Source organism: Tetrapisispora phaffii, chromosome 16, assembly GCF_000236905.1.
Source record: "Tetrapisispora phaffii CBS 4417 chromosome 16, complete genome".
Taxonomy (NCBI): Eukaryota; Fungi; Ascomycota; class Saccharomycetes; order Saccharomycetales; family Saccharomycetaceae; genus Tetrapisispora; species Tetrapisispora phaffii.
The window spans coordinates 266,971-282,335 of NC_016535.1; the positions used below are offsets into that span (position 1 = coordinate 266,971).

Below are 15,365 nucleotides of genomic sequence, written 5' to 3' on the forward strand. Positions count from 1 at the left end.
ATTATAGACTGTAATAATTGAATTTTACTATTGTGTACTTTTAAATATATCTAAATTTTAGTAATTTAAAGGCACTGATAGGAAAATAATCGAATTGTCTTTTGATTTTTTCTTTTTTAATATACTTATACTTAACAAATCTGTATAGCTCTGTAATTTAAATAAAGATGTAAAATAATGGGGTGTGTGTTTTTATCTTGTTTTCTCGTGATAGGAAAATAATGATACTTATAATAAAAAAACTAAGCTTTTTTTTATGATTATGGTCAGTAGACTTCTTTTGTTTATATTGTTATCCTTTTTTATAAATAGTGGCAATAACAACAAACTTATAATATAACACTAATACTAGTAATAATTTATCAAATATATAGTCAACCTAACTTAACTTAAACTTAAAAAAAAATAAAATAAACAGAATTACAAAAACAATGTAGTTACTAATTTATTATTTATTCTTTAAAATATATCTCTTCTTTTATTTTATTTTGTGTAAATAAAAATAGTAATAAATATAATTTATAGATTGAATTTCCTGTAAAATCTTCTTTATTTATTTATTCTACAAAGTACCAATGAAAATATTTGAAAGATACAACTATAGCGAAGAACGTCAAATATTAAGAAATAATTTTTTTTCTGAAAATTTTACGTCCCTTTTATAGTTTTCATAATTTTTGTATTTTAATTTTTTATTTTTAAATTTTTTCCGGACGAAAACGATTTCCTGCTTACATGTTAATTCTAGAAGACCTTACCCGGCTGTTATTTTTATCTGCCAATAAAAAATTGGTAACGAGAGGGGAAGGAAGACAATGCATAGCGTGTCATATGTGGGGGTAATGAACGTGAATTACCGGTTTTGGGTTCGAGGTCGCTGCATTAAGAAACGCGGTTAGACATTTCTCAAATAGGAAAAAACATAAAAGTCGGGTAAGTTCATTATTGATTGAAAAATTATTTTCAATACTCATCTCATCTCATCTCAATAATGTACCACTCAATCTAGAGAGTAATTGATGATATGCTTAAAGTTTTGTTGTTAATAGACCAACATTTTGATAAAGTTTTGAAGATTAGTTGGTTTGTTGGTCAATAGGTTTGATCTTTTGGTTTTTTTTTAACAATTGTTGCTGTTTTGCGAGGCTTTTCTTACTTCATGCATATCAGCTGAACTCTCAAAGTACTGAAAAAATATAATAAATAGTCTACCATTTGTTTGAAAGATGAAAAAGTACCTTCTATTTATGGTGCATGCTCATTTGAACTTTAGAAAAGCAGAGATTGAATCATTGGCAGATTTGTTCAATATTGAAAGTATAGATTATTCGAAATATTCTGACCAGAGTCCATTTCTAATTGCCGACTTGAAAAATGATGAAGAAGCAAGCACCTGGATTAAGAGATCCATCTTAACTAAGGCAATCTATGAATATTGGGGAGAAGGTGAGACAATGGAAGATTTGCACAAGTCAATTAAGGAACAACCTTACACCGAAAAATATATTAAAGACTACGAATTGGATTCTTTTAAATTTGAATTTGAAACTTACAAAGGTAATTCAAAAAATAATAATGTTGATAGAGTTAAACAAATAGAATCATTCAGATATTTAGATTTTAAAGGTAAAATCCGTATGAAGGATGCAAAACAGATATATACTGTTATAGAAAAATACCAACCTGTAAGTGAAAACATTGGTGGTGATAAACCAGTATACCATTATTTTGGTAGATTAGTACAAAGAAGTAACAGAAGTGCCATGGAGAAGTACGACTTAAAGAAGAGACCTTACAAAGGTACTACAAGTTTTGAAGCAGAATTATCTTTAGTGAGTGCAAATATAGCTCAGGTAAAACCAGGTACAATAATGTACGACCCATTTGCGGGCACAGGTTCATTTCTAGTTGCCGGTGGTCATTTTGGTGCTCTGGTTATCGGCTCGGATATTGATGGAAGAATGATAAGAGGTAAAGGTGCTCAAGCAAGTATCAATTCAAATTTCAAAAAATATGGCGAAAGCGAAAAGTTCTTAGATGTTATTACTATGGATTTTACACATAATGCATTAAGATCAGATCTAATGATAGATACAATTCTATGCGACCCACCTTATGGTATACGAGAGAGTATTAAAGTATTAGGTGCCAAAAATCCTGAAAAATTTGAAGGTAAAGAGGATGTAGAAATTGACGGTGAAAAGGCTTACTTAAAACGTGATTATATTCCAACCAAAAAACCATACTCATTGGATGCATTATTGGATGATCTATTGCAGTATTCTACCGAGAGACTACCTATTGGTGGCCGTTTAGCATTTTGGATGCCAACAGCAAATGATGAAAATATTGAAACAATTGTACCAATGCATTCAAATTTGGAATTAAAATATAATTGTGTTCAAGATTTTAATAAATGGTCAAGAAGATTATTAGTTTATATCAACAGGGGTGATGGCTACAATGGTTCTACCAATGCAGGTAAACAGAGAACATCAAATTTTAGAGACCGTTACTTTAAAAACTTCAACTAATTTTTATCTTATTTCCTAAAAAATTTTAAAATTACAATAATGCATTCATTCTTTTAAATATATTTTATACAAAATAAATACGAAACTAATTGAAAATAAAAGGAATAGTAATAACTACTTATGCTGAGGAAATGTAAAGATTTTTTATACTGTATTAGTACGTAAAATCAATTTGATTGTTCTTGTTTTTATTAATGGTGCCATTATGCACAGCAGGAAGAATAGAATGAACCATTCGGAGTCTCTGAATTCTTCCCTAAAGGTTTCGTTATATCGACATTGCTTGATTTCTTTGGAAATAATCTTTCAAGTGCTTCATCGATATCTTTGCCTTCATCATTTTTTTCAATGTTCTTATTTGGATTTTCTACAAGCCGATTTCGTATGGTATGTTCATTATCTGATTCTGAATCCGAAACCATGTCATTATATTCCAGAGACTGCGATATAATTTTGCTTTTAGTACTAATCGGTGGACTTTTCCTTATTCTATTATTCGAAAATTCACCTTCTGATTCTCTTTCTTCTGCAGGGTTGTCATCCGAGTCAAGGTCATTTAAATCTTTCAGTATTTTCGATGTATCAGCGTTTGTTTCTAGAATGCTGCTATCCACAAGTCTGTTTTCATCATCGTCACCACTTTGTTTATTTGGCAACTTTTCAATATTACTGCCAGTATTTTTGTATTCTGTATCATCATAACAACCATGCTCAATCAAATCTTTAATAGCGATATTAAAAGTCCTCTCAACTACATTTGGCCATTTGCATGTAACTTCAAAATTGCCAGCAATCTTAACTTCGAATTTGAATTCAATTTCACTCATTTTTTCCAACACATCTTCATGTCTAACCTGTCTCTTTTTGTAGAGATCAATCTTGTTACCAATTAAGTAAAATCTAGCTTTTGACAAGTCTTCTTTGCTCATATTATCGATCGCTTCTTGCAACCAATGATCACAGCAACTTCTAAAACTTTCAATATCACAGATATCATAAATTAAGAACACACCGTTTGATCCTTTATATAGTGTAGGAATCATAACATTTTTATACCTTTCTTGGCCAGCAGTATCCCAGGTGATACACTTGAAAAATCTGTTATCTACATTTACTGTAGTGGTTTTAATGTCAATACCAATAGTTGATGAAGTATCTATCACTAATTCGTCTTCATTTTCACTTTCAACGTCATCACGGTGGAATTCATCTTTCAATTTAGAACCTGAATTTGAATTTAGGGAAAGATCGAAATCCTCTGATGTCGGAGATTTCTTGTTGAAAAGTTCTTCATAATCATTTAGACTATATCTTTTTTTGACAGAGGTCAACGATGGTTTCTTCTTAAGTCTTTTAATATTAGCATTGATGCTTCTTTTCGGTAGTTTCATTTTATCAAATTGAAAATTTTCCTTTGCAGAACCTGATACTTCTCTCATTAATTTAAACTGGCCTTTTGTTGGTAATTCATTATAAAAACTTAGAACCATCCCTGTCTTTCCCACACCAGCATCACCTATCAAGATTATTTTAACATTTGCTGTTGTTGCAACCTCTAATGAATCGAATGATAAATTAGTTGCCGATAAATCTGAAGATGAAATTCTGTAAAAAGATGAATGTTTTCCCGTTTGATTTGATCTTAGAAAAGAATCCTTTCGACTCAACTCGCCATGTCTATCTAAAAAGGTGCTTGTGACTGAAGCTCTTTTATCCTCTACATCTGAACTAATGTTTGAGTCAGATTCAAAACTGGCAACGATAGGGACAACAGGCGAGGCCCCATTTAGTGAATATCTCTTCTTCTTTGACATTTCCAACTATTATTGAATAAACTCGTTCTTTGTATAAATTACAATTTCAAACCTTAGTCTATAACTGAATACAATTCTTCATGTATGGCTCACTGTTTAGATTGACAAAAAAAGAGAATCAAGTTAAAGCGCAATTAAATCCTGCTATGTTAAATACTTAACCACACCCTTTTTGGTTCTGCTGCAAAGTCCTTGGTCAGATTAATTGAAGCACAGTTTTTTATTATCAAGGTGCATTACAACATATAATACAAGCAAATTACTTAATACATTGTTCAATATATTGAATTATTTTATTGATTTGATGATATTTTTTCTGTTGTCGAATATTATTATTATGGCAACGTTTCGGCATCGCTCTTTCTGTTATAGACACGATAAATACACATAGTTAAGAAAAATGATATGTGTAAAGCACACAAGAGATGAGATGGACACTAATATAGTTGGTTTTATCTACTACATGTGATCGAAGGTTCTATGCAGTATATGATTTATACAATATCGATATACTATATTCTATAGACTAAGATGGCGTTGTTTTCAAGGGTGACTTCTGATTCGCAGTATCTGATGAGCTTGACACCAAACGTTTTCTCGTCTAATCGTGATTCCAGCCAATCGGCCCTCCCTTGATCGATTATGTTTCTCGCTTGTATACCTGCATTGAATCTTTCTTGTTCATTTAATTTCGAAAAATGGGTTTGTGCTTGGTCACCAGTCCCTGCCTTACCTGAAGTTGCCCATGGTGCAATTTTTGTCAAAGCAAGGAAAAATTGACTATAGGTCAAAGTCTCACCAGCACTATGATTTTGGAGGATGTGTTTAATGTACGAAGGGTTTATATAAGAGTTGTGATTGCAGACGTGTCTGCAACACATTGCAATGCAAATACCTTGTAAATGGTCCTCCCTTAATTCTTTTTCATGACCAATTAAACATCTCAAAGCTAAATCTGTTGCGACACCACATAAGTGCTTTGAAATTGCGATGTACTTTTCATTGGACTTCAACACAGGGGTGATATCCAGATCCTTAATGTCAATTCTTATCCTGTCAATTTGCGGTTTATTATTGTTAGATCTTACGCTATTAATTTCTTCTGAGTCTGCCATTATTTTTGCATCGAATTTCATCCTATTTGTTGATCTATCGATCAGAACGAAATGCGAAGTGCTATTGTCCGTGTCCGTTGTGTATTGGTTCACTTGATTGATGTAACGGGAGAGTTCTGCTCTGCCACAGCCAAACTCAATGAAATTACTATTCGACGCCGAGGTTAGGATATTGTGATCGAACATGTTTTGTATCAGAGACGACTGTTGGATTGCATGATACTTCCTACCAATGTTGTCATTCTCGTCTAATTGAGGAAACCTCTTATCTTCCATGATTCCACTGTGTTTAATTAATTTTGGAATCACAATTTCATTCTCTTTATTGAAGTCCTTCAAGATGTTGAGTGTGGACAATATGCAATCTTGCAAAGACAAATTTGATTTCTCCTCATCGCCCTGCTCCGAATACACACCTGCATTATGATTTTCTTTGTAATACACTTCTCCATCGTTCGAGTGCAGCACTTTACGCTTATTGCATTTCTGCAAATGCTTAGCCAATTCGAATTCCCATATAGTGTGATTGGGATCCAAGGGACACGGAACTCTCTTCCTGCTATCCGTCACAGCACCTGCAGAGGCGTCGACACCCAACAGATGCCGATGCTCCAAACAGTACCTGACGTGTTTCGACTCCTCATTTGAGGGCCTGGTCATGCCACAGCGTCTCTTTTTATTAGGAATGATATATTCACATTGTAATCTTTGCTTCTTCGGTCTTGGTTCAGTCATTGTGCAACAGGGAACTCAGACCGCCGACCTGTGGTTACAATGACAGCCATATGTATATGCATACTAGGGTGTGTGGGACACAGGTGCATATATACAAACACAACGTATGCACCTGACGCCTCACTCAGTAAGTATAGATCTGGCATGCTGTTACAGCATTGGGATGCGATGCGATGGTGGAGCGCTGCGATGAGGTGAAACATTTCAGTTTACCCGGATACTGAAAGGCGGGTAACACAATAGCCATTTTTGTCACCTCTGCCGTCGCAACAGTTACCCCGCCGCACAATCGGAGGCAGTTCAGACAGCGACTGCTCGATGCAGAGAATGCATCCACCCATACAGGAGACACCCCATCGAACCGCACCAACGGAACCCGGACACATGGATAAAAGCAGAGAGGAACAGAGCCACCGACTTATCTAATCAGAGTCGAGTCCCATTGCTGCGAGAGGCTGCCATAACGCCCGCCCCGGTCCATTTGTCCAGTCATCCATCCGCCCATTCATCCGTAACCTTCTTTTAACAGCCTTGCAACGCACTGTGCTCCACGGTTGTCTCGTCCATTTGCATCACATGACGACGGCGTTTCGGCTGTTAACGACGCGCATTTCCGGTTTCCCCGACGGCCTCCGACGTTTCCGCATTAATTTGATCGGCTAATTACTTTTTTGGGCGCGGCCAAATTTGTCCTCCCTTTGACCCGTTCCATCCCCGGCTGCAACTCCCCGGGGATGGAGCACCCCGGCAGGTTCAGGCAGACGGTCATTTTGAGAAAACGGTCATTAATTTTTAAATGAAAGTCAGTGCCACAAAAATCATTTGTTACATTTAACGCCCATGCACTGCACAGCGGCTTGTCTGAATTTAGCCGCTGAGATTCTGGAATTCTTATATATAAGAATTCTTTTTCCAGTGACTGAATTATATGTCTCACCTTCTCTTTCTATGGCAATCTTGAAAGTAAGTAAATACACATTTGTATACACACACACACACACACAATGCCGGTTCCTGCCATCGAAATTATAGATAATCCTTCAGTCGCTCACAACGACGGAGACTCCAGAAATGCAACGCGCGTTAAAGTGTCTGTGGTTGGGGCTGGTGGAGGTATTGGGCAATCGCTCTCTTTACTGTTGAAGGTGAATCTAAATAACTTGCTAGCAAATGACCCATCGGCAAATGCAAGCATAGAATTATCTCTGTTCGATGTCAATCTGGAAAACTTAAAAGGCGTCACTGCAGATTTGTCGCATATTAATAATAAAATCAGACTGCAAGTGACGGACAATTTAGCTGAAAATGTAAAGGATTCAAATTTAATCATTATTGCTGCAGGTGTCCCAAGAAAACCAGGTATGACGAGAGATGATCTATTCAATATAAATGCAGGTATAATAAAAAATATTGCCACCGATATCAATAATGCAAATGCATGCAACTCTCAAAACAGCGGCAACTCAAGTTTTATATTGTTGATTTCAAATCCGTTGAATTCACTACTGCCAGTTTTGCAAAATTCTTTAAATGAAAATTGGATAGGAAAATGTTTTGGTATCACTGAATTAGATTTAGTGAGGGCCTCGACGTTTTTGGAACCTTTATTGCAAAGCAATAGCGGAAACAATGCGGAAATGCCTTATATTCCAGTGATTGGTGGCCATTCCGGCGACACAATCTTGCCAGTGTTTTCACAGATCACCGCAAACAACTTCACAAGCTCACTTTACGATCTAGTACGCGGTCCAGATTCACAGATCATAAGAAAATTGATAAATAGAGTTCAATACGGTGGTGATGAAATCGTAGAGGCTAAAAATGGTAAAGGTTCCGCTACTTTATCAATGGCCTATTCCGCTTACAGAATTGCAGAACAATTCACAGCTTTGCTCTTGAATCAAGTTAAGACGGTCGAATCAATCCTATATACAACCATCGTGGGCAAAGACTTTGAAACCCCATTATCAACCGTAGAGGGCGCAGCGGAGTTGCATGACCAATACTTGGAACGCAGGCTAAAATTCTTTGCCACCGCCTGCACAGTAGAGAAACTATCAGGGTTAACAAAAATTGATAATAAAATTATAGGCAATCTAAACGCATTTGAAAAAGATAATCTCCTTCCAACTTGTATAGACAGTTTGCAAATTAATATCGAAAAAGGTTTAAGTTTCTAGAAATAATCCATTAAGAGAGATCCAATCACACGCACAGTCAAACGGTTCCTCCCTTCAGCCTTCTTTCTTTTTCTCTTCACATGACCTTAAATTACCACATCCCCGAATTTTCACCATCTCAACGGATTAAGGAAACAAGGAAGTTCTGGGTCTGTAATGACGAGTTACACTAAACTAAGACACAGCTACATCTATATATATAGTATCTATATACACTTATTCATATATTCTTTAAATACAATAATTCATCCTTACTTCTTTTGCATCTTCAGAAAAACATCTCTAATTGTTCAGTTTATTAACACATCAAGCAAATATACAGCCAGATGAATTCTGAATACTACTCGGGTGCCACTAGTGGCCCTTATGCAACTACCAATACAAACGATCTTCCGGACGATTTTAAATATTCAGTAAAAGTCATCTCATGTGAACCAGAAGTTAGATTGAAATTCCAACGAAAAGTATATTCCATACTGATAATACAACTGCTCATCACATTCCTATACTCACTAGCAGTATTGAACCTGCCATACTTGCAGAATTTTATGGTCAACCACAGAGGTATATTCATACTTTCCACAATAATATCACTAGTCACTTGCATATGGTTGTCCTTTGCTCCAAACTCTAATACCGAAGATGACGATATATCGCAATCTTTCATGCCAAATACCGGAGATAGCACTTTGTTACAACACAGAAATTCTAAACCATGGTACCATCTAGCCTCAAAGAAGGCCCAGTTTACTGTGCTTATGATCTTCACATTCGCTGAAGCGTACTCCATGTCTATAGTCACACTGACTTATGATTCAAAAACAATATTGTCTGCTCTGCTCATCACTTTGGTTGTTGTGGTCGGTGTCACTGTCTCTTCTCTGTCACCATTGTTTCAGGTGTCAATGAACTCACTAACTTCAGTATATTACTGGCTAAATTGGGCTTTATGGTTGATGATTGGTGTGGGAATCTCTACTCTGTTCTTTGGAGGAATGGGTGGGTTTTCTAATTTGATCTTCGGTTGGTTTGGTGCTTTTGTTTTCACTATATACTTATTCATTGATACACAATTAATTTTCAGAAAGTGTTACATCGACGATGAGATTAAATGTTGCATGATGTTATACTTGGATATTATTAACCTGTTCCTTTCCATTTTAAGGATCATGTCGAATAGCAATGAAGATTAAACGTACTTCTATATAAACTACTACATTTATTATTCTAATAGTTATGTTTATTTAAATAGTTCTTTCTTTCTTTATTTATTTACAAGTTTCTATTGTTATCAACTGTATGAATGCATGAATATCTTAATTAATGGAAGAGTTTGGAGTAGTTCCCTACAATCTTCTCTCTCTTGGAGATCTAACACCACCGAATTTCAATGCAGTGTTATCACTGACTCTAGAAATTGTTTTTTCTTATATTATTACCTTCTTTACCATTCAACGCAGCAGTGAACGCAGCTCTGCCTTTGCCGAAATCTTTCATCACAATTTCAATGTCTTTATCCATTAATCTTTTTTCTTGTATCATTTGAAAAACTTTTGCAGATGTCTGAAAGGCAGCTTCATATTCACCTCTTGCGGCTTTGCGGAACCCAAGACAACCTGTAGAAATACTAAACTTGACTTTGCGTGGTAGATTATAATAGTATAAAAATTGTTCATTATAACTTTTGTCAGAATTCAATTTCATATAGTTAGTGTCTTCAACCACAGCAGAGTAAGTGAAATGAGTGTTATTCTTACCAAAAAGACAAGACAACACATATTTTACAGTCCTTTCATTAGGCTTAACTATTTTTTTCTTGCCAGACCCTGAAACAACTTGCGTTCCATTACTCTCTTCAATGGGAGTCGATATATTAGTGATATCTCTCGAGCTTGAAAGCATGTCAGAAATCCCAGCGAATAATTGTTTTTCATTGAACGCAACCTGACCACCAGAAAACATCCTCACAGTGGCATTGTTAAACCTCGATACCTTACCGAGTAAAGGAAGATTAAGTATTTTGCCTGATAACATTCCAACTAAAATCAACAGTTACCTAGTTAATTATAATATTGCACAATTCTGGGTCCCAACAGAAAAACACACAAAAAACTTTACCACAACGGTTTTGAAAGAGCACGCAGATATATGAAACCACAATCGCAATTGACCAATCTTCCAGAACTTGTTCTTGAACCTGTGATGTCCTTCAAGACATTATCTTTGGCTTGGCTTGCTTACACTGTTGTTCTCTTTCTTATATATAACCATATTAAAGATTTAGAAATTCTTAATTTTGAAATCCGTCGCAAGTGATAATTCTGCACATTTCCTAATTGGAATATGGTCGTTTGACACGAAAATCATGTTTCGTGTCAAGTGATGTGTGAGAAAACAAAAAAGATTCGAAATGAAAATCAGAAAATTTCAAGAAAGATTCGAAGAATTGTGAAGATAATAATGGATAAAAAGTATTAGATTTGATTAAGAATTCATTTATAAAGGGTGTGTTGCCTGAGGTCTGAGAGGTTGTTGTTAGGGTGCAGTGGCTAGTAATTGTTCAGGTACTTCATCTGTTACGCCTTTTATATAAACTGCAATTTGAATATAAAGGAAACGGCGCCATAATCCTGCTTTTTTTTTTGTTGAAAGTGTAAGGAGTACAAATTTAACAAAAGGAAAATAAACAAATAAGGTCAATTAGGCGACATATAGTCTTTTGTACTTCAAGTTTTGTCTCTTTTTTTGGTTAGTTGAATTCTTTCGTTGGTTACAATTGAGTATATTCAACTCATTTCCTACTATTAACCAATCAATAACATTATCATTATCTTTTTTTGCATTCATTAACCTTTCCGTCGAGATTTACTTTCATAATACACATATACAGGCAGCAATAAAGTAGAAAATATGTCCAATCCTACAGTTAACAATAGCTGTGAAGAGTTTGTCGCGGATGATGTTACTTCAAACAGATCTGATACCACAAGGCGTATGTTGGTTAAGGAGTATAGAAAAATTGGTCACGGTGCCTTCGGTACTGTTGTCCAAGCTTATATAACGCCAGATAAAGAACAATGGTATGGACCATTCGCAATTAAAAAGGTTCCTGCACAGACAGAGTACAAATCAAGAGAATTGCAGATCCTAAGAATTACAGATCATCCAAATGTTGTCAGATTGGACTATTTTTTCACTCACGTTTCTCCGGTGGACAATAAAGTTTATCAACATCTAGCAATGGAATGCTTACCAGGCACGTTACAAATGGAGATTTCAAGATATTCGACAAATAAGCTGCAATTGCCAATTAAGCACGTTAAGCTGTATAGTTATCAAATCGCTCGTGGTATGTTATATTTGCATGCATTAGGTATATGCCATCGTGATATTAAACCTTCAAATATTTTACTGGATTCACGAACAGGTATCCTGAAAATTTGTGATTTTGGTTCAGCAAAAAAATTAGAACATAATCAACCATCAATTAGTTATATATGTTCAAGATTTTATAGAGCTCCAGAACTAATCATAGGTTGCACACAATATACAACTCAAATCGATATTTGGGGTTTAGGTTGTGTTATTGGTGAGATTTTAATAGGAAAGGCCGTTTTTCAAGGTCCAGAACCTTTATTACAATTAAGAGAAATCACAAAATTATTAGGACCTCCTGATAAAAAGTTTATATTCTTTTCAAACCCTGCATACGATGGTCCATTATTTTCTAAACCATTATTTTCAACTTCTGTTTTATCACGTTTTGAAAAACATTTTGGTCATGCAGGACCAGATGGTATAGATTTATTAATGAAAATTTTAGTTTACGAACCACAATCAAGATTATCACCAAGAAGAATAATGGCTCATCAATTCTTCGATGAATTGAGAAATGAAGCATATTTTTTCCCAAGAGGTGAAACACAACCGGTTCGTTTACCAGAATTATTTAATTTCAGCGAGTTTGAACTAAGAGTCATAGGTGACCTTGTTAATAAAATTAAACCACAAGAGGAAGACAATATCAATTAAAAAATGAGGAAAAAAATCTTACAAATAACATTAAAACAAAAGTTAATAAGGAAAACATTTATCTATTAATGTATTTGGGTAGTCTCTTAGTATTCGAACTGTTAAAGAAGCTCATATCCATTCAACTATATATATTTATATATAAAAAAACATGTAATCTTAATTTACAATTTCTATAAGTTTAGTCCCCTCCAAATATTGATAGACAGGTATCGTGATTTAATAAATGCAAAAATGCTTATTATTGAATTATAAAACGGAATTATGTATTATGTTCGGTAAGTGCATATGGAATATAAATGTTATAAATGAAATTTTAATTAGTTGTGAATCATAATGAGACATAGTTGAAAAAATAGATATAATTCAAATAGTATTCCTAATTTTTGATGAAGTAATGTAATGTTTTGGAGAATTGTTTAATGTAAATGGAAATATGGAAAGTGTTTAATGGGTCTGTAGATAGAGTTTTCAATTATAGCGACTGTATCTACTTGGTAAACTCTGAATGGAGTGATTTGATGAATGTCTGCCTCTACCATTATTTGAAGTATTACGGTAGTTTCTCGCTCCACGAGCACCCCTTGGAAACAAGTTGGTAATAATGGATTTTGCTCCACTATCGTTATTCTCTTTACCTTCCAATAAAGGTCTTTCATTTCTTGAAACCCAGTATGAAGCTAAGAACCAACCTAGGGCACCTAATAGTAATAAAACACCAAGGATACCAAACCACCAAGCAATGCTGCCACCTTCACCTGGGACTTTGACGTTCATACCAAACAAACCTGTGATAACGTTCAATGGCACTAACATTGTACCAATCATAGTAACCTTCCCTAACATCTCTGTAACTTTATTGTTAGAATTAAAAGATTCGACTTGTAGCTGTGCTAAATAATTAGAATGTGATCTAGAGAAAATTTTCTCGTAAGCCAATAAATTTTGATACATGGTAAGTAAATGATCTTGAATATCACCTAAATATAATGCAATATCACTTCTGGGTTGCGCATTCTTTGAAAATGTATTTTGGAATGGTTGTGAAGGGAGTTGATTTTGAAATGACGGTTGCTGGCCAGTTGGATTCTGAATGAAATTCGTGTTACTGGAGCTACCATGTATATTCGTTTGAGTACCATTTGGTGTAAAATTGTGGGAAGAATCCATATTATAATTCATATTATTATTTGCAGCTTGAAGGTTTGCTATATTAATGTATGACGTCAATGCAGGTCCAATACCTGAATACTCATCTTGACATCTTTTAGCGAACATTTTAATAACATCCGCTTTACCACTTAGTAATCTCATTAGTGTCATAACTTTACGTCTGCTTTCACCGATTTTTTGTAACATACCTGAGAAATCTAAATTTTGAACCATGAAGACCGTATCTTCTATTGTATCAGCTTCATATTCTATAGATTGAATAACTGGAGCAAACCCATCTGTGATATCATCGATCAGAGCATAGCATAACCAATCAGAACTAACGTTGACATAGTCTCTTAGTTGTCTGACACGCCTTCTAACATTGGCACAATGTGATATTGGACCAAAATGAAACGTCAAAATACCAGTCCTTAAGACAACGATATACACGTTAATTGGCTCTAGATAATCCTCTGATTCTTTGTCATTTTCAAAAGTATGGAAACATATGAAATAATATGATTTAAACATTTCAACTTTTTCACGAGTTTCTTGCATCCTGATATCTTCCGCTGTCAAAGGATGGATACCGAAAGCCTTGGCAATACATCTCATTTCATCATCAGTCGGACAACTGCAATCCAACCACCATGTAGGCTCACCACCATGAAATAGTTCGAAATATGATTCTCCATCTTTCACTAGACTTGCGATATCCTCTGCATGCACAGTTTCTTCAGATTCTGAGCAAAAGTAAGAGTATCTTATTGGTGAAGTAAAATTCATTTGTTCATTTGCAGGTGGGTTATGACTATCATTTGAATTTGTTAATGAGTCACCATCATTTTTCTTATGGATAGTATTATGCTTTGTAACACGTTCTTTGCTCTCCTCTTCAAATTCATCTTCAATTTTGTTGTTACCAAAGAAGACACCATTGTTGTTGCTCTTATCATTATGCTTATCTTCTAATGAAATATCATGACTATCCTTTTGGGACGTAGAGGTATCATCAGAATTCAGAAGTTTTTCTTGCCTCGGTGTATATTTCAACGCAGCAGAGGAGATAAGTGAAGAGGAAGAAGAAGCAATAGCTTGACTTGTGGATTTATTAATTTGATCACTATCCATTGCATTTGCTGAACAGAAGTTAGTGTTATAGATATTATTATAGTTCATTGAATTATAATAATTTTGTTTCTGTTCATTAACCTGAATAGCAAATTCTTCTAATTCATCGAAATCGATTCCATTGACTCTTGTATGCAATGCAGGCCCCATTGGGAAACATACATCTTCTTCTGTCTCTTGAGATTCTCTCGAAGCCTGTGAATTTTCCGAATCAAACGAGTTCCTGGTATTGGGATTTTTGACATTTGCATCTGCATTGGAAGGTAGAACATCTGATTTCTGTGACGCTGTCTTAGCCAATAGGTTTGCATGATTTAAATTCATTGAGTTGGTAGTGGACATAGAACGAGCCTTTGACATCCTTCTTTTTGCAGCAGCACTGTTCGTGCCACTATTTTTAGCATCATCCAACTGAGAATTTGCATCCAAAGCAGGTTGATCGTTGCTACTGTTGTTGTTATTATTGGAGAATAACAGATCGTGGGGACGGACATGGGTATGAGGGGAAGTGGTATTTGCGTTAGCCATATCCATTGGATCGTCGTGCTGTCTATGGTCGTAAAGCTCATTGTGATCCTCTGTCTTCATTGAAACCATAGATTCGTGCAAGGACGCGGTTGGAGAGAGAGGAGGAGTCTCCTTATCCGCCAAATCACTTGAAGAACTCAT

The 15,365-nt window shown here is 35.1% G+C and overlaps 8 protein-coding genes across 8 annotated transcripts; 4 read left to right on the forward strand and 4 right to left on the reverse strand.

The window, feature by feature from the left end:
- Positions 1-1,226: 1,226 nt before the first annotated feature.
- Positions 1,227-2,534, forward strand: TRM11 (tRNA (guanine-N2-)-methyltransferase; the record flags this gene model as incomplete). Its single annotated transcript, XM_003688676.1, has 1 exon — positions 1,227-2,534. The coding sequence occupies one exon, from the start codon at positions 1,227-1,229 to the stop codon at positions 2,532-2,534; it is 1,308 nt and encodes a 435-aa protein (XP_003688724.1).
- A 203-nt stretch (positions 2,535-2,737) lies between these two features.
- On the reverse strand, positions 2,738-4,348 carry YPT11 (Rab family GTPase YPT11; the record flags this gene model as incomplete). Its single annotated transcript, XM_003688677.1, has 1 exon — positions 2,738-4,348. One exon carries the CDS (start codon positions 4,346-4,348, stop codon positions 2,738-2,740), a length of 1,611 nt encoding a protein of 536 aa, XP_003688725.1.
- Positions 4,349-4,860: 512 nt separating this feature from the next.
- Positions 4,861-6,198, reverse strand: TRM13 (tRNA:m4X modification enzyme; the record flags this gene model as incomplete). Its single annotated transcript, XM_003688678.1, has 1 exon — positions 4,861-6,198. The coding sequence occupies one exon, from the start codon at positions 6,196-6,198 to the stop codon at positions 4,861-4,863; it is 1,338 nt and encodes a 445-aa protein (XP_003688726.1).
- A 1,004-nt stretch (positions 6,199-7,202) lies between these two features.
- On the forward strand, positions 7,203-8,378 carry TPHA0P01350 (uncharacterized protein; the record flags this gene model as incomplete). The annotated part of the gene is made up of 1 exon (XM_003688679.1): positions 7,203-8,378. One exon carries the CDS (start codon positions 7,203-7,205, stop codon positions 8,376-8,378), a length of 1,176 nt encoding a protein of 391 aa, XP_003688727.1.
- A 326-nt stretch (positions 8,379-8,704) lies between these two features.
- On the forward strand, positions 8,705-9,571 carry BXI1 (Bxi1p; the record flags this gene model as incomplete). The annotated part of the gene is made up of 1 exon (XM_003688680.1): positions 8,705-9,571. One exon carries the CDS (start codon positions 8,705-8,707, stop codon positions 9,569-9,571), a length of 867 nt encoding a protein of 288 aa, XP_003688728.1.
- Positions 9,572-9,788: 217 nt separating this feature from the next.
- Positions 9,789-10,412, reverse strand: MRPS18 (mitochondrial 37S ribosomal protein YmS18; the record flags this gene model as incomplete). Its single annotated transcript, XM_003688681.1, has 1 exon — positions 9,789-10,412. The coding sequence occupies one exon, from the start codon at positions 10,410-10,412 to the stop codon at positions 9,789-9,791; it is 624 nt and encodes a 207-aa protein (XP_003688729.1).
- Positions 10,413-11,288: 876 nt separating this feature from the next.
- On the forward strand, positions 11,289-12,410 carry TPHA0P01380 (GSK family serine/threonine-protein kinase; the record flags this gene model as incomplete). The annotated part of the gene is made up of 1 exon (XM_003688682.1): positions 11,289-12,410. The coding sequence occupies one exon, from the start codon at positions 11,289-11,291 to the stop codon at positions 12,408-12,410; it is 1,122 nt and encodes a 373-aa protein (XP_003688730.1).
- A 471-nt stretch (positions 12,411-12,881) lies between these two features.
- ALR1 (Mg(2+) transporter ALR1) lies at positions 12,882-15,365 on the reverse strand (the record flags this gene model as incomplete). Its single annotated transcript, XM_003688683.1, has 1 exon — positions 12,882-15,365. The coding sequence occupies one exon, from the start codon at positions 15,363-15,365 to the stop codon at positions 12,882-12,884; it is 2,484 nt and encodes an 827-aa protein (XP_003688731.1).